An 18123-nucleotide genomic window follows, 5' to 3' on the forward strand; every position below is an offset into this window, starting at 1 on the left:
CTCAGTTAAGCCATTTTGAAATCTGAGCCTTAATATGCTAATGGCCAGATTCACGGGAGTACCAGAAATGGCTGTGACTGCCTTCCCCTCTCCTGTTGTTGAATTCTCTGGGTTCAGAAAGATTATTTTATACAGCTAGTGAGAAAAAAGGAGATCGTGTCAAATATTTGGAGACCGTCGCTGCTACGACTAGTTGTTGCAGCTCTAACACATTAGGACACATTTTGTTATTGTCCTGGCTTTAGAGTTGCCAACTTTCTCATCACACAAAACCGAAAACCCTTGCCCCACCCCTCTTTCCATGAGGCCCTTCCCCTGCCTTGCCCCTTCTCTGAGGCCCCACCCCCTGCTCTCTCCATCCCCTCTCCCTCCGTCGCTCACTCTCTCCCACCCTCACTCATTTTCACTGGGCTGGGACGGGGTTGGGGTGCAGGGTGGGTGAGGGCTCTGGTTGGGGGTGTGGGCTCTGGGGTTGGGGGGTGGGTGGTTTCAGGCTCCGGGAGGGAGTTTGTGTGCCGGAGGGGACTCTAGGCTGGGGCCGGGGGTTCGGGTGCAGGAGGGGGTTCAGGGTGTGGGATCCTGGTGGCGTTTACCATGGCTCAAAGGAAACAGCCATGAGGTCCCTGCAGCCGCTAAGCACATGGGCAGTCAGAGAGACTCCATGCACTGCCCCCACAGCTCCCACCATCATGGTTCCTGGCAAATGGGAGCTGCGGAGCCGACACAGTCCCTTTTCGACCGGGCGTCTGGCAACCCTACCTGGCTGTACAAACTTCTTGGCTCAGATCTCAAAAAAATAAGAACGTAAAATTAGGCTCCTAAATGAAGTGAGCTGTAGCTCACGAAAGCTCATGCTCAAATAAATTGGTTAGTCTCTAAGGTGCCACAAGTCCTCCTTTTCTTTTTGCGAATACAGACTGACACGGCTGTTACTCTGAAACCTGCTCCTAAATCTGTCTCTCAGCACCCGCCTGACTTTCAAAAGTGCTGAGCACCCAACATCAGCTCCCACTGAATTCATCCATGATTATAAAGGCTAGATCCAGAGGTTACTGGAACATTTACATAAATATCAAAAGGTAGCTTGCTCAAAAATAGCAACTTTTAAATGGACTAATTGTAGTCCTAATTGAGGCCTGTAGTCCAGTGGTGACTGGTGTGTTGCTTTGCCCTTTCAGGTCCTGCTCCATCTCCTATTGAAATCAATGGGAATTTTGGCATTGACTTCAAAGGGAGTAAGATCAGGCCTTTAAAAATGATCTCTTTCATTTGTGACATACTGCAAGGGGCTGTTTTCTGTTTCACATGTTGGTTGATAAAATGCATTTGATTTGAATACTTGATGTATACTGCATTTTTCTTAACCAATGTGACCTTTACAGGGAGTAAAATAAACAGTGTCAGAAGCTGTAGCAAGAGTTAATGGTTACATTATGGGTGCAGAAGCAAATATTTGATTGTCTTGCACAATGCATAAAGATCATGAGTTCTGAGCTGCAGCTACATTTGCTTTTCTGTTTGTCCTCTTTCCCTGGTTACAGGAATTGGTCTTGGCCTCGAAAATAACTTTTAGAACTTTGTTTCCAGCTAATGTAGGCTTTGATAAAGTCATTCTTGATTGCCAAAGGTTTCTTTCAGCTTCTTGATTTGATTATTTTCTTTAATGTGTGTGTGAAGAATAAGATAACCTTCCCATACTTGCATTTATTCTTTAATGTTTTCTGTGGCAAAGCTTTTTAACACTGAAAAAGTATGTGTGCGCAAAAAAGTTTTGAACAAGGAATATGAAGTAGGAATATTGAAAAGGGAAAAGCTATTTATTGAGTTGAATAATTTTTTGATATCAGCTCTTCACCATGTGATTTCCTATACAATAGGTATTTTTCATTTACTTGAATGTTTAAACAGCTTCATTTATGGTTGGGCACAAAATTCAAAATGACACATGCTGTATAAAAGCAAAACAGGATCAACTACAAATTGCATTTTAAAGACTTAATTAAAGACTTGTAAATCCATCAAAGTACTATTGTTTGTTTTTTCTTATGCTACCAGAGAAAATATGCAATGGAAAGTTTAATATTGAAAACATTTAGATTTTGTCTAATATTAGATATTCCCAATAATACAGTAAACTTGTGAGACTACAATATGAATTCTTGAAAAGGGAAGTTTTGAAATGTGAATACATGTGGTGTTAGTACTTATTTGACAGTTGGTAGAAAAAGTGTAAATTTGTTCCTCCTGTCAAATGGTAGCATTTTAGAATGGAAGTATGTTGCATCTACGTGGATGATGAGAATAATTAGACAGTGTTTCTGTTCCTACTATAAAGTCTGAAAAAGTTACCAGTAGTTTATTTTAATCAAGTTTTTCCCACTAAATTTCATTAGATTGAGCCTGAGGTGAGCTTTAGTGCCCCTATTTTCTGCCTAAATGCTTTGTTTATATAAATCTTTTTCTGTAAAGAAATGGAGAAAATAAAACGTGACAGAAAATGTAGCTTTGGGTATTTGAGGATATGGTGTGGGGGAGAGTATTTACCTGTCTACTTCATTTATATAAAATGCCTTTTTGTATATAAGCTGTGTTCTAGATCTTATGCTCCCCACAGATGTGTGTCTATACCTGATAGCTAAATTTGGTGACAGTTTACAGTGGTATAAATTACCCATTTGGACTGACTCTGATTTCACACTACTGGAAATCAGGAGTAACTATTGAAATCATTGGTGTTATGCCAATGTAGAACTAGTATGAAATCAAAACTAAACCTAATGGTATCTTACTTTTCCTAAGTGGTTTTTCCTACAATCCCTCTTTTCTGCCTCATTGGTTTGTAAATTTCATGTTTTATAAACCTGTCGAATGTGAAATCAGTACAAGTTTCTCTACTTCATGATTTATATCTCTATTTAGATTGCTGCTGGATTTGGCTGAGACTTCCCTAGGATCTATGCATCTATGAATTGTGCCAGTTTCCCCTAGGATGAATTTGGCCTAGGAGGTTGATCAGAGGGCAGAATCAGGCTCTGAGGGCAAGATTTTCAAAAATGGGCACCTAAAGTTAAGTCCCTAATTCTATATTTAGGTACCTGGAAAGATAATCTCAGAACTGCAACGTGTTCAGCACTTCCTGAGGCCTGCCTGTTTGTAGGTGTCTAAATACAGATTTAAGAAATTAACTTTAGATATCCACTTTTAAAAATCCTGGTCTAATGTTTTATTTGCTGGTTAAGTTCAATACATTGAATACAACACCGTGTAAGTCATTTAATGAGATTTTTAATACAGATATCAGTGCCTGGCATTAATCTTTATAAATTGCAGTCAAATCATCTACTGCTGTGAGTCCATTCATATATATTCACTGATATATATCCACATGAATGGTCTCATATATATTGCATTTTCCACTGTTAAATGGTGAGTCGTGTAATGACAGTAACCTCTGACTAATGTGATAAGTAAAATCTTCCTTTCAAAAATTGTTATACTAAAATGTAATCCTACAACCTGGATATGAGAGCACTCCTCTGTTTTTAAAACTTGCTGGGGTTGGCGACTCTGCCCAGGAACAGCAGGCAGCTGGTACGATGCTCATAGATGAGAAACAGAAAGGGGCGGTCAACGACGAAGCGAATCTGAGTGGAAAGGGGCATGAACCCTACTGTAGTCACAGCTGCAGCCTCTGTGCCTTCCTCGTTCACAGTAATCGTGCCTTGGTGATTGAACTGTGTAAAAAAAAAAAAAAAAAAAGACAGAAAATGCAGAATCCCTTTGGTTAGACTTTGAAGTCTTAGTATTTTGTCTTAGGTGAATTGCACTAGAATTAATTTGCTGAAAGCATGGGGAACTTTAATTACAACATCACATCTTTTGTATCCTGCATGTGGCTTTCTTGTGTTTTCACTGGTAGCTCCTATATGGCATCAGTCCTCTGGCTTTGGCGAATCCCTTTCCTGACTGGTCATGACCTGACCCCTCCCAGAAATGTATAGTCTACCACCAGTGGTTCTCAACCAAGGGTACGTTTACCCCTGGGGGTACACACAGGTCTTCCAGGGGGTACATCAACTCATCTAGATATTTGTCTAGTTTACTGCAGCCTGCGTAAAAAGCACTATTGAAGTCAGTACAGACTAAAATTTTACACAGACAATGACTTGTTTATACTGCACTATATACTATACACTGAAATGTAAGTACAATATTTATATTCCAATTGATTTTATAATTATATGGTAAAAATGAGAGTGTAAGCATTTTTTCAGTAATAGAGTGCTGTGGTACTTGTATTTTTGTGTCTGATTTTAGTAAGCACGTAGTTTAAGTGAGCTGAAACTTGGGGGTACGCAAGATAAATCAGACTCCTGAAAGGGGTACAATAGTCTGGAAAGATTGAGAGCCACTGGTCTACCACTATGTATGGAAAAAAACACAGACTCCCTATGTTCCAGGAGAGGCAGGTATATTGTGTTATTTGCTTAGCTAAGCTGTGAATTATTGTCCTTTGTTGCCACACTTCAGATGACAGGAAATAATAAGTAGAAGAATGAGTGTAGAAGGGGAAAAATTACCATATCAATGATGACTTTCTCATCTGATATTCCAGAATAGTCGCCGTTGTTGTCAAACAGTGTTTCTATTCCCATGGATTTCAGATAATCCGTCAGGTCATAGCTCTTCTCCAGTTTAAATTTAGGCAGAACTACCTCTCTTGTTCTAGTTAGAAACAGAAATATTAAAGGTCTTAGAGAAATATACATCACATCCCTTAACTATGCATGTCAGTTCCATTCTTATCAAGCAGGCATGACACTGACATATACAGGAGTCCTGCTCTATGTTCTCCCAGGCTTAATTTACTAAAAGGTAGGGCATTGTCTGTCTAAGCAGTTTTTCTAAATCTAAGGCCAAAAAAAAAAAAAAACAACCAAAAACCAATTTATGTATTACATGCTTATAATGCTTAACAGACTTAACATCAGTTGTATTTCTACAGTACATAGTTCATGTTGAGATGACATAGGTATTATAAGCATATGCATCTATCTGTTATGAAACTCCCTGGCACAATAGGTTAGAGTTTTACCAAGTACATACAACAGAGGTAATTTAAAGAGAGAGAGAGAGAGTTCATTGTTTGTTCATAGATTATAAGGCCAGAAGGAACCATTATGATCATCTAGTCTGACCTCCCACATAACACAGAACATAGAGTTTTGCCAAGTTATTCCTGCATCAAGTCCATAACTTCTGGCTGAGCTAGATTAGTGGTTCTCAAACTGTGGATCAGGACCCCAAAGTTGGGGGAGTGGCTTAAACTTGCTGGAGCCCAGGGCCCAAGCCCCAGTGCCTGAGGCCGAAGCCAAAGCCTGAGGGCGGCAGGGTTTGGGCTTTGCCCCCCTTACTTGAAGTGGTGAGGCTCTGACAGGCTCAGGCTTCAGTCCCTCTTCTTGAGGTTGTAGTAATTTTCGTTGTCAGAAGAGGGTCATGGTGCAATGAAGTTTGAGAACCCCTGAGCTCGACTGGATCTTTTAGAAAGACATCCAGTCTTGCTTTAAAGACTTCAAGTGATGTAGAATCCACCGCATCTCTAGGTAGGTTATTCTAATGGTTAATTACCCTCACTGTGGAAGAAAAAATGTGCCCCTCTTCTCTATTCTGAACTTGTCCAGTTTCAGCTCTCCGCCATTGCATCTCATTTATGCCTTTGTCCACTAGATTGAAGAGCCGTCTGCGATCATAAATCTCTCCATGTAGGTAGCTATAGACTGCAGTGAGATCACTTCTTAACCTTCTCTTTAAGCTAAATAGATTGAGTTTCTTTAGTCTCTGAATGTAGGGCAGGTCATTCTTGTGTCCCTTCTGAACCCTTTCCATTTTGTCAACGTCTTTATGAAGTGTCAACATCAAAAATGGACACGCTGTTCCAGTAATGGTCTCCCTAATGCTTTATATAGTTGTAACACACTGTACAAGCTCTACTCTACATCCCCCTGCTTATGCATTGAGGTATCACACTTGCTTTGTGTGTGCTCTATACCACAAAGCATGATGAGTTTATGTTCAGTTGGGTATCTGTCATGACTCCGAAGTCCTTTTCTAGGTCATTGCTTTCTAAAATAGTCTCCTCCCCCCCCCCATAACTATGACCTACATTGTTGGTTGCTAGATGTATAACCTTGCATTTAACTATATTAAAATGCATATTGTTCAAGTGAACCCAGCTTAGCATGTGATCCAGATTATTCTGTAGAATACTCTTGTTGGTATTATTTATCCCACACCAATTCTTCTGTCGTTTGTAATCTCTACCACCTACTATTTTTGTTTTCTTCTGGATCATTGATAAAGAGATTGAATAGCTTTGGGTCAAGAACAGGTCCTTATGGGATCCCACTGGGAATTCTCCCACTGGATGATTTTTCTCCCTTACAATTATTCTTTGAGATCTATCATTTAACCAGTTTTTAATCTATTTAATATAGACAACACTGATTTTTGTATAATGCTAAGTTTTTAAAATCACCATGTAGTTCAGTACTAAGTTAAATATCTTCCAGAAGTCTGTTATGTCACTGTTTACTTTTATCAATTTAAACTTCAAGAAACTATATCAAGCTTGTTTGACAAGACCTATTTTACCTGTTTGTCATGCTCTTTTGCCATCTCTCCACCACCTGAGGGGTCAGTTGCTTCTCCAGTGCTTTCATGCCAGATAGTTTGTTTGGAAGCACAATCAGCATGCTGATGTTCCCCACATATGGCAGCTGAAGCACACCACAGTCTAGCTCATGGTCTGCAGCAGCCAGGAAGTTTCCTTTGGTCTGCATCATAGGAACCTTTATTGTTTCTCTCTCATTCAGTCGGAAGGTCCGTTTGTTTGTCATTTCCACTGGAAACTTGTTTTCCCAAGTTCCTGTTAATATAGCAGAAAACCTCATCCTTATTTCTATATATAATTGTAGTTTGTAAATGAAAGATGTTAAAATATAATTTTAGTGATGAAGGCTTATTTGCAGATATCATTGCAAAATGTAGCCTGGCTGATCATTAAGTTGTGGCTGGAATAAGAGGGAATTTGTTGTGGCAACTTAGAAGTAAAAGCCTAGTTTTTAAAAAATGAACATGGAAAAATGTAAGCACATGATTTGCAAGTGTGTGTAGATGCCCAATTAGATGTTTGTCTGACTTTGCTGTACACATTTAAAGAAGTTTAAATGCACATGCTGGTCTCAAAAAAATCACTCTAAAATATAAAGTGGAAATCATTTCAAAGATATTGGAGAGAAAATGTAATTCTCAGATTATGAGCTTTAAAAGCAGATTGAGCTTTAAAAGATCTGATGTTGATGTTTGCAGATCAGTGTAATTCTGCTCAAAATTAGAATTCATCTTATAATATACTGTCTCATCAACATAACTAAATACAGCTAAATTTTAATTTCCATGTGAAACAAAACATTTACATTTTGCATATCAAAGCTTTGACTTCATTAAACTGAGAACTTTTAAACAAATATGCTACTGCCCGGACGGTCACTGGGGTTAGACTACCCAGTCTGTGAGGTGCTGCTTACTCTTGACTCAGTGAAGCTGAGGAAGTTCAGCACCTGGCAGGATCAGACCCGAAGGACCTGATCCAACTCCCGTTAAAGTCAGAGGAATTCTTCCTATCGAGTTCTAGGGGATTTGGATCAGGGCTGGTGAAGACACTCTGAGGGTCCCAAGTGTGCATGAATAGTCCAGTGAAAGTATGATATTAAAAGAATATAGTTGATGATCTGCCATTTTAATGTAATGTTGTATTCATAATGATGGCTCTGGAAGGAGTTCATCTTGTTTCTTTGTAGATGGACAGGTACAGTTAGAATTTTATATATTACATTTATTTTGGCTATTGGTATCTCCTTTTAAAATCAACGGCATTAGAATTAAGTGAGCAAATAAGTATAGAGCACAACAGTAAATGCATGGAGGAGCTAATACTGTAGAACCTTTTTAATAACCTTGTAATTGTGTGCAATGTTAGGAAGTTGGTACCTTAATTTCGCTGCTGAAATTCCACCCACTAAACACATTTTCTATAACATGCATCCCATTTGATTAAGGAAGTCTGACTGTCACCTTTGATCTTCACCTAGAAAGGCTTGGCTAAGTCTGCCATTGTGATTGCTTTTGGATGGCTAGTAATGTGGAGAGGATCAGATGCCTCACCTTTCATCCGAAAGTGTGTAATCACGTTGCCAGAGAGAACCTGGGGCTGTATGCGTAATTTTTATCAGCAGAGTAATAATGCATTGTGCAACAGGCGTCATTAGTTAAGTTTTGTGTTCTAATATTTATACTAAAACTTTTCTGTAGCTCCTCCCCATCTATGGGTTTGTACTAGAGTTGTAGAATGTCTAACATTTTGGACTATTTTAAGAAAACAAAAATTGTATGAGAGAAGCCACATTACAGTTCAGTTTTATTTTTAAAAGCCCTTCAGGTGGATGGGTCTCAAAGGTGAAGAAACGGGAAGTATTGGGCCAGTAGTAGTTAGATTTAAAATTTAAAAAAACAAACTCACTCGCCTTTTGGGAGGACAATTTTTTTTTTTCAAGATTATTTTTTAAAGGACGGGGATGTCAAAGGGAAGCAGTGTGCTAACGCTAGGACTCATTCTAGGAAAGGCATGATAGCTTGCTGACCTAATACAGGGTGGTGGATTCACTGAAGGGCCGGGGTGTGAATGCACGAACTTCAGGATAGGGCTTAAGAAAGAAGCCCCAGACTTCTGTTGCACCTTTCAAAGGGTTTAAAAACCAGCTGTGTAGCAACTTAGTCAGTTTGCCGCTATAGAGGCGCCCACTGTAAAGAGGGTAGGGTGGGTGTGATGAGTCCTGCCTGTCCCCACTGACTCCTTGCCCCATTCCTGTCTCTCCCCACTGGCCGTTTGCCCCAGTCTCTTCCTCCCTTCCTCCCCACCCCTTTCCCACCCATTCCCAGTCTCTCTCCCCAGGTTCTTCATGCTAGTCTCTTCCCCTCCCCTGCACCAGTCCCAGTATTTTTAACATGGCCAAAATCCTCATATTTCCTCTTAATTTTCTTCCTGAGACAGCTGAACCATTTTTGCTGAAATTCCCTTCCCCCAAAGTAGCCTGCATCAGATACCCAACATTGAAAAGTTGCCAAACTTTGTTTGTTTGGGCTGAAAGTTATAAGAAACTGAAAACCATTTCTTGTAATGTGATGTTTCAGGCAGTTTAACTCCAGGCAGCACTACCAGCTCTACCCATAATTAAAAACCGTACAAGAGACCACCTTACAAAACCACCACCCCCCAACCATAATGTATCCCAACCATAATGAATGCTGTTCTGCTCTACCTTTTTATTAGAAGACCACTTTTGTTAAGCTTGTAACTTTTGTCAGGCCCTTGAGTAGACCCTGGGTACAGATCACTTTCTGCATCCGTTAAGCTCAGGGTCTTTGACCCTGGCTGATTCTCTGGATTCTGAACACTTTAAAACTCTTTATAAATGTGTGGGACTGAATTCAACCCACTTGTATCTCCCTTGAAGTCAGTGGAGTTGCACCTGCTTATAGTAGGACTGAATTTGACCATTATAACACACACTGCAGTGATCCTTCCTGCGAGAATAGTTTTGCATAGACTCCCTTAGCTATGACTGTTTTTCCTGAGGTGATGGATGCAAACCATATATTGCCTCCTTGGGGCAGGGACCGTCTTTTTGTTCTGTGTCTGTAGAGTGCCTGACACAGTGAGGTCATGGTCCATTGTAGTAGTGGTAATTAATTAATTCATACAAATTCTTAATACCCAGTAGGACTATGAAATAAAAACCAATTATTGTGGCCTAAGCTGTAGTCTAGGTTTTTGATTCATTCTTGGTTCCTCAGATTGTTGTGCTTCAAAACATAAATTAAATTAATCCATTGCTGAAAACTGAAATAATTTTTTTACCTTTAAAGTAAATACAGTTGAGAATCATCATCATTGTTGTCGGGTTGATGTTCACCAGAGCTTCTTTTATTAACCCTTTGGTCCGTTTCAGGATGCGCTCATTGGTTTTAGTGATGAAGGCAGGGTCTGAGAAGTCAGATGATTGGGCCTCAGCAAAGTAGTAATTTTTCGTGTTGTTTCTGAAATCGTCCATAATGGAAAATTGCTTCCGAATATAAAGATCATTGACTGACCGCAGTGTGTAACCGAAATTGCGTCTGAAGAGCCGGTGAGTTAGTTTACGGAAGAGGTTGTGAATTGTCATAATCTCATACTTGGAGCTGGCGTTAATGAAATCTCTGAAGCCTAGAACAGACAGTACCTCCTGGTGTGTTTGTCCCTTCAGCCCTAATGAAATCATAGCCATTGCAGTGGAAATACCAACAGGAGCCATCAAAATGTTATCTGAAGAATTGGCTCTGTCCTTCAGACTCCGATAAAGGTTGAAGCCAAAGTTTGCATTGAGGATATTAAGACGCTGGATTCTGGTTTTACCGTGGAATAGTTCAAGAATATTTCCTTGCTGAATTTCAGAAACTGGATATGGATACGGAGAAGCATCAATTATGTCACTATAATCATAATCGCCAAATATCTTTTCCCAATCTAGATAGTCTTCCTCCTCTTCTTCCTCAGCAATCAAGTCATTGGTTATAGTGTTTTCCTTATGGAACTCTGGTGGAAATTTAGACATATCGTGGGTTTCGTTTTCACGGGGATTTATAGTTCCAAAGTGCTTATTAAAGTCTTTGATCCCACAAAACGCAGCTGTTATGATGAGAGAGAGAACAAACAAACGAAACAGGAGCTTCATTGTGACAGGTCAGAAGCTGGAAGACAATATATCATAGTGAGAAACTGTATAGTATCTGAGCTTTCAGAGGTTACCCTTTTCTTCAGTAGGTTGTTCAAATTAATGTTGAGTCCTACAGTGGATAGTTGGCTAGCTCCTGCAAAGATTTTTTTGGTGTGTGTAGCAAAGTTGAGACTCACCGCTGCAGTGCCTCCTGCTGGTCATCTTGAGAATTGCTCTCCAGCATACAGAGCGCCTCCTCCTGGCCGGTGTCTCGCCTGCTGCTGGCCCCGTGCCCTCCTGGACCCCGGTGCCTGTTATCTCAGGGTTCGGCCCCAGTAGTACCCCTTTGCTCTGGGTCTCCCCTCCCAGAGGGGCCGCCAACCCTCTAAACCCACCTTGCCTCAGTGGCTACTGCCAGTCATCATCTAGCCCCCGCTCTCTGGGGCAGGCTGCAGTTTGGCTGCTTTTACCCCTGTTCCCCAGGAGTGGGGCAGCCACTCCGCTACAGTGTGTGATAGCCTTTCCATTTTAGTGGTGCCTAGTATAATTAATTCTTGCTCATGTAATATCTCAAGCCTGGACCTGTCCTGGTCTGAGACCTTCAAGTTCATTAAACAGCAGTTGATTTCTGTCTATGGAGAAAGTGTCATTGCTTTCCAGCTTGTTTTACACACAATTAGCCCAGGTCTCTACTAAAATGCCCAGGTCTCTTGTATATTATAAAGCTTTAAGCTGTAAGAGTATGTGTACTTAAAAAAATTTAAAAAGCTGAAGTCTGATAGACAATAGCTTCCAAATGTTTGAATTTAGTAGGAAATCATTAGTTTAGAGCACATCAGAGAGATGCAAAGAAAACATGACAAATGTTTTATATTTGTAAAACATACTTTAAACATAAAGCAAATGGGATTTTTATGGGCAGTTTCTTTGAAAGGATGGAATTGAATGAGGATGGAATAAAGGAGATCTAGGGACATAGCACAGTCCCTCAAGACATACGCATTTGTTTAACTTTATTTACTGAGATTAGTGTCATTGGGACATGCATGTGACTTTGCCAGAGCAGGGCCATATTTAGGTGCATGGTTCCGTAATTGTACAGGTTTTTCTGTTCCAGTCAGCTTCATCATTTACCCTTTTTTTGCCTAGATTTTTGAGGGAATTCTTTGGTTTTAATTTTTGGTTTTCTGGGCATTGTACCTTTTATTTATTTGATTTATGTGTAGGATTATACAATGTATGATGCTCCTTTTCCAAAGGTGGGATCGCTATATAATTAAAAGTAGAGCAGCAATAGCTTTTGTAATTATTAGAAATGCCAATGTTTTTCTTAGAAGAAAGGGTTTAGGATCAAATTGAAATGAAAGTAGCCTCGGTTATTTCTTCAGGGAAAGTGCTTTGGTAGAATCTGTTTTTCTTATGGAAGATTGTTCCTCAGTTATATGCACGCAACTCTTGTTGATCCCACTGAGTAGCATGAATGTCTCAGAGGGTAGAATTTGGCCTTATGGCTTTAAAATCAAGAGCTGCGCTTATATACATATTGTGTGAAGAGACTAGAAACCTGGCTTGCCAAGATGCCGGGTACCCACATTTCCCAGAAACAGTCCCTAGATATTTAAGCACATGGTCATATTGATTGTCTTGGTTAGTGACCTAAAATACATGCAAAAGCTGTAATTTACTGCTGTGATATCAACTAAGGATGGAATGCAAGGATTTGATAATATGCTATTCTATGACAGAAAGGGGTGAAAGCAGTTGGAAAGTCAAACTCAGGATTTCTAAACCAGTATCCCATGGCTACACAAATTAACTCAGATTTTGTTAAAATTAATTATTTTTCTTGTTCCAGATAGGATTTATTTAGTTAAAGGTAAATGTTTAGAACCTGCAGTGTAGGATAGTACCATTGAATGCCACTATTTCAAAGACCCTTATTTAAAACAGACAAAATGTTAAAAAACAAAACAAAGTGTGGGGGGGAAAACCCTTGGAAGAGGTTTCGAAAGAAGAGAATGTAAAGCCGTTCTTAAACAATGAAATAGAGAACTAAGAGGGAGGTGGAAAGAGAAATATTTAAACATTTTTGTAGCATCCAGGTAATATCAGTCTCTCCTTTTCCCATCTGTTGATGTACATAAAGAATGAAAATGAATTATTGTCGCATTGGGAACCTTAAAACTATTTGAGATGAATATTCTAGATTGAAATCGAACATTGTTTAATCCTTAAGGACTTGTAACAGAACAGTACTAAAACCTGTGCTATATAGTGAGTGAAGTACTGTAGTCTTAATAGCTCACTTTTTTTATTATTATTATTTTTAAAGTGACTGATGGCTACATTTTTTGTTCCATACTGTTAGAGGTTAAGGTACTTCTCTGGAAAACCACTTCTGTGCAATAATCACTAACAAAAGACAATGCTGTCTGTGGTTCCTAGTTTTATATTCTCACCTTTTCCATACACTAATGTATTGTTCACCCTCATTCTATTGTGGGCAAAGCATTTCCCCCGCTATTGGAATATATTTTTCTTTAAGATTTTAAATCCAGTTCAAACGATAATAATGTTCCTTACCTCCAAGCCACTGTGAAGAGAGGGATACGTTGAATAGCTAGAATAAGGCGAATTGCTGGGTTTAAATCTGAACTTTGATGCTAGTAAATTGTATGGCTCCCAAAGTAAACAGGCTCTAAATCAAACACTGCTAAATTTGCCTTGTCAGCCAAAACCCCTTTACTTGCTTAGTAGTCTCTGCCAAGTGATTTGTTGCTTCTTCCATGGATCTTTTGTTGATCTTACGGTTTTGTGGAGTGCTTACTTGCTTTTGCTCTGTCTGTGGGCTTGCAGGATGTGAAAGATTTTCTTCAAAAATTGTGTGTAAGAATGTGTATACTTTTGGATGATGTAGCTAGCTCTCTTTCTGTAGTTGTGCACTGTATATATGCATATGACACATACAAAACAAAGTTAAAATAACATTATTAAGGTTTCGATGTCAGTCACTTGAAAGTGACTGCTGTTTATTACACTGGTCATAATTGTTTCACAGTGACATTCTTCTCTCTCCATCTATTAGTTGTGTCTACCTGTTGTCTTGTCTCTTCTTGGATTGTAAGTTCCTTGAGGCAGGGACCATCTTTTTGGGACTGTGGGAGTGTGTGTGGATGTGTGTAGTGCTTGATCCGTGATTGGGTTCTCTAAGTACTACTACAAAACAAATAATAAACAATTATAGTAATACTTTGATAGAGGACTAGAAATTGCTGCTTGTTCGAGTTCATCAGCAATAAAGTAAGTTGAACAGCATTGTCCGCACCTTACAGGTTGCAGGAGGTGGTGATCAGAATCTGCATATAATCCTTAGGCCACACGTTCTGCAACTCTAAATTATCTTTTTTGTTATAGTGAGTCTATAGCTCTACAGTATTTTATCTGTAGCAGAAAGTGAGATGCTGTTAAATCAGCTTTGAAAATTAGTATTGCCAAGGCAGTGTAACACAATCAAATGATTATTCTTCCAATATCAGTAATTTTAAGAGTAACTACGTTATTATTAATATATTGAAACAGATGGAGAAACTAAATTCTGAAATGCTAGAACAACATCAGAATATGAGGCTATATTGACTGACTCTTAACAAGTGATTAAAATTATTGAAATCCCCTAATTATTTTTTCCTTTTCACGTTAGCTCACCAGACGTTTACCACCCATCAAGGAGGCCAAACCCAGGTTACAGAAGCTCTTCCGTGATTTTTGGCTGTATTCGGTACTTATGGGATTTGCTGTGGAGGGATCAGGTAGTATACTGTCCAGTGGGAAAAGATGCATTGATGGTAGACCTAGGTTTATATCGTGTGTAAGTGCAAATCAGCTGTTTAGCACTGACTATAGAGATCTAGAAGGACTAGGGGTAACTGGGAACGAACCACAAGGCAGGTGTCTTACCCGGCACTGCTCTGATGACAGATTGCATTGTGTCCAAAGTGCCCTACTTTGCCGTGGACCAGACTACAGAAGCGTACAATTTATTATTGTTTACATCCTCAGTTCACAAGTGGCATGGGCTAGTTGGACTGTGCATGAAAATATAAGTGTGTGATGGCTCTGATCTAGCATGGGAGGGTCAGGGATGACACACAGGCAAAGTAGAAACTGCTTATACGTTGAGAGGTTTCACCTGCAGCCATCTGAACAGGTTTATTACATGTTTGGAAAGTGGGCCATTAGTTTGAAGGTATATACCTGAATGTGTGAAAAGATGGTTTAAAGAGGTAGCACAAAACTTGGTGATACTTATTTTCATGGATTGAATCTTAATATCTGTTGGCGATAACCAACTGAGGATCAGTAGAAAAATCACTACACTAATTTTAGGTTTCTATAGTAGCCTCATCAGTTGACCCAGTATAATGAGAGTATATTAGGATGTTTCTCCTAGACATGGTTTGTCTTTCTCTCCCCTCCCTGCGCCTCCAAATTTCTACTACAGGTCTTTGGCCGGAAGAGTGGTATGAAGGGGTATGTGAGATAGCCACTAAGTCTCCACTGCTCACATTTCCCAGCAAAGAACCTCTTCGATCTGTTCTTCAGTACAACTCTGCCATGAAAAATGACACAGTGACTTCTGTAAGAAACTGTTTCTTCCATTATGCCCCTTCAGACTTAAAATAATATATTAGATAGTAACCAGCAGATGCTGCTTAGGACAGCAATATAATGTTTTCACCTGACTCCCTTCATTAAATAACAGCAGCTTTCCAAATGCACTGCTGCATCCTGTAAGCTGTGCATGACTTAGCAGAACAAAAAGCAAGAGTATTAAGTAGTACAAGTGTGTTTTTTGTTAGCGGCAGCAATCCTCTGTTGGCTAAATCAGGTCTTTGTGGGAAGGGAAACCTAATGATGTTTTTGTGTTTTCTCCTTTTGTGTCTGCAGATGAAATCTGCAGAACAGTGATGGGATGAATTTGGTTTTGGAGTAAAATGACATTCTGTAGTTCTCTCTATTAAAGTGGCTCCTAGCTGAGCCTTCATCTTTTGCCATTGCCTATGGCTTGGTACTTGTCCACTTTTTTCTCCCTATGTTTGCATGATAGACTGTAACAGAAATATGTGAGTTATTGTTTACAATGCAAGATAAAAAAGTCAAGGATGAATGACAAGTGTAAAACAGAGTCACATTCTTTGCTGGTATAACTTCATTCGTTACTCCAGCAGACAGTTTGTCCCTCACTTTTAATGAACTGTGTTGAGCTCTTGAACTTGACTTCTTCTGAGTAAGAGCATTGATGTTTCCTGCTGCCGCACGAATGCATCTTATGCACTATTCCAGTACTTCACTGTGTGCCACCAGTAAGTGCTATGTGCCTTTTTTATATCTTCTTTACCTGGATGCAAATGAGCGTGAAGGCTTTTTGTTTTTAAAGGCATGGTATAATCAGTAGTGTAACCTAGATTAAACCTTTTCAGAATGCAAATAAAGAGAGTGCCACCACGTTTGCTCGCTCCTTATTCTGAAGTTGCTTACCTTTAGGCTGAACTGAATGAGTTACGGAGCACCATCATAAATCTCTTGGATCCTCCTCCAGAAGTGTCTGCTCTGATCAATAAGCTGGACTTCGCTATGTCTACCTATCTACTGTCTGTTTACCGTCTAGAGTATATGAGGTATATTTTTATTACTACAGGTTGGTTTCCTAATCTTTGGTTTCTGGCATTTCATGAACCCTTCGGCCAAACTTGGGGACACAGGGTGAAATTCTGATTCTGTTTGAGTCAATGGTAGTTTTGTCATTGACTTCAGTGGGGCCAGGATTTCACCCCGGGAGTGAAATCTTCATCTCTGCCCAGGCCCGGTAGGGCAGGCAAAAGGGCTGCAGTGACATAAAGCGACCCAAAACCCCTGGTGCAGGAACAATGGAAGGCAGCTATAACGCTGCCTTCTGAGGAACCTCTTGCGAGTTTAAAACATCCTCAGCTCTGTCTCCCCTGGACTGCGAGTCCTGTACCAAACCTCTTGGAGGCATAGCACAGACTGTCATCCACGATGCTTCAAAGTTATCATGGTTACGGAATCAGTAGATCCGATATACAATTGTTGCTCTTGACTGGTGCATTTCGGCTTTGCAATTAAAAATACACAGAAATAGACACTGGCAAGTCAGTACATTAAATGGATACAAAATTCCTAATGACTGCTATCAAAGAATGACTGTGGGTGAGAGCTGAAGAGGGCTCTTACTGGAGAAGGTGGGAACAACCGCTAAGTTGTATGTCTGTTTGGCATTAAACAATAAGGACAAATATTTTTATTCACAAAAGCCTTTCAGACATACTGTAAGTGCAGTTTTTTAAATACTGGTAGGCATTGCCATATTGAGCAAATGCAGCATGTAAAGAAGAGTGGGGTCTCTGTTTGTTTGTAGAAATACACCAGAAACAACTCACCAAATTGGTGAACTTTGTGCAAGTTTTCCCACTTCCAACAGCAATGTGAATTGTTTGCTTAGTAGCAAAAAATGTTTCCCCCAAACCCTTGTTAATTGAAAATAGACCCAAAGGCTCAGGTGTTAAATCTTATTGTAATTTAGTTTCTTGATGTGTGGGTATGTACTATAGCAGTGTTTCTCAAACTGGGGTCCCCAAGGGTATTCCAGGGTCTGCAGGCCCCGCTGATCAATTTCTCCCGCTCCCTCCCAGCGCCTCCTGAACGCTAAAAGTCCGGCGGCTCAGCGGGGCTAAGGCAGGCTTCCTACCTGCCCTGGCTCCTGGAAGCGGCTGACATATCCCTGTGGCCATGGGTGGGGGCGGGGGTCTCTGTGTGCTGCCCCCACCCTGAGTGCTAACTCTACAGCTCCCATTGACCAGGAACTGCATCCAGTGGGAGCTGTGAGGGTGGTGTCTGCAGGCAGGGGCAGCGCGCGGAGACCCCCTGGCTCCCCTGCCTAGAAGCTGTTGCCAGAGGGATGTGCACCCAAACTCTTTCCCTCCCAGAGTCTGAACCCTGAACCCCCTCCCACACCCCAACCCCCTGCCCCAGCCCAGAGCCTGCACCCAAAATCCTTCCAGAGGCTGCACCCCCTCCCGCACCCAAACTCCCTGCCTGAGCCTGGTGAAAGTGAGTGAGGGTGGGGGAGAGAGAGCAATGAAAGGCGGGGGAATGGACAGAGTGGGGATGGGGCCTCGGAGAAAGGGTGGGGTGGGGACTCGGGGAAGGGGGCAGGGGAGTGGAGAGGCTTGGGGGTCCCTGAAAAATTTTAAATCAAAATGAGGGTCCTTGGGTTGCTAAAGTTTGAGAGGTT

At 40.5% G+C, this 18123-nt stretch overlaps 2 protein-coding genes across 6 annotated transcripts in view; one reads left to right on the top strand and one right to left on the bottom strand.

Annotated features, from left to right (window-relative positions):
• Positions 1 to 18123, top strand: part of PI4KA (phosphatidylinositol 4-kinase alpha) — a 96110-nt gene that overhangs the window by 38828 nt on the left and 39159 nt on the right. For all 5 annotated transcript variants that reach the window (XM_048821345.2, XM_048821343.2, XM_048821342.2 and 2 more), the window contains exons 20-22: positions 14512 to 14620; positions 15313 to 15449; positions 16356 to 16489. In XM_048821345.2, coding sequence (XP_048677302.2) covers positions 14512 to 14620; positions 15313 to 15449; positions 16356 to 16489 — 380 coding nt within the window. The remainder of the gene's footprint in view (positions 1 to 14511; positions 14621 to 15312; positions 15450 to 16355; positions 16490 to 18123) is intronic.
• SERPIND1 (serpin family D member 1) lies at positions 1797 to 13616 on the bottom strand. Its single transcript, XM_048821351.2, has 5 exons — positions 13395 to 13616; positions 9977 to 10845; positions 6652 to 6925; positions 4581 to 4725; positions 1797 to 3734 (listed from the first exon to the last, which is right to left on the bottom strand). The coding sequence occupies exons 2-5, from the start codon at positions 10827 to 10829 to the stop codon at positions 3543 to 3545; spliced, it is 1464 nt and encodes a 487-aa protein (XP_048677308.1). The 5' UTR covers positions 10830 to 10845; positions 13395 to 13616; the 3' UTR covers positions 1797 to 3542.

The sequence above is a fragment of the Caretta caretta genome, chromosome 15, assembly GCF_965140235.1.
Source record: "Caretta caretta isolate rCarCar2 chromosome 15, rCarCar1.hap1, whole genome shotgun sequence".
NCBI classification, from domain to species: Eukaryota; Metazoa; Chordata; order Testudines; family Cheloniidae; genus Caretta; species Caretta caretta.

What these genes read in the sequence shown, in the direction of transcription:
- SERPIND1 (XM_048821351.2), bottom strand. Translation starts at nt 10,829, where the DNA reads ATGAAGCTCCTGTTTCGTTTGTTTGTTCTCTCTCTCATCATAACAGCT. An exon ending in CAACTGTATTTACTTTAAAG is followed by an intron (nt 6,926 to 9,976) that starts GTAAAAAAATTA and finishes CTATATTAACAG; the next exon opens with GAACTTGGGAAAACAAGTTT. An exon ending in AGAAAGTCATCATTGATATG is followed by an intron (nt 3,735 to 4,580) that starts GTAATTTTTCCC and finishes TTTTTTACACAG; the next exon opens with TTCAATCACCAAGGCACGAT.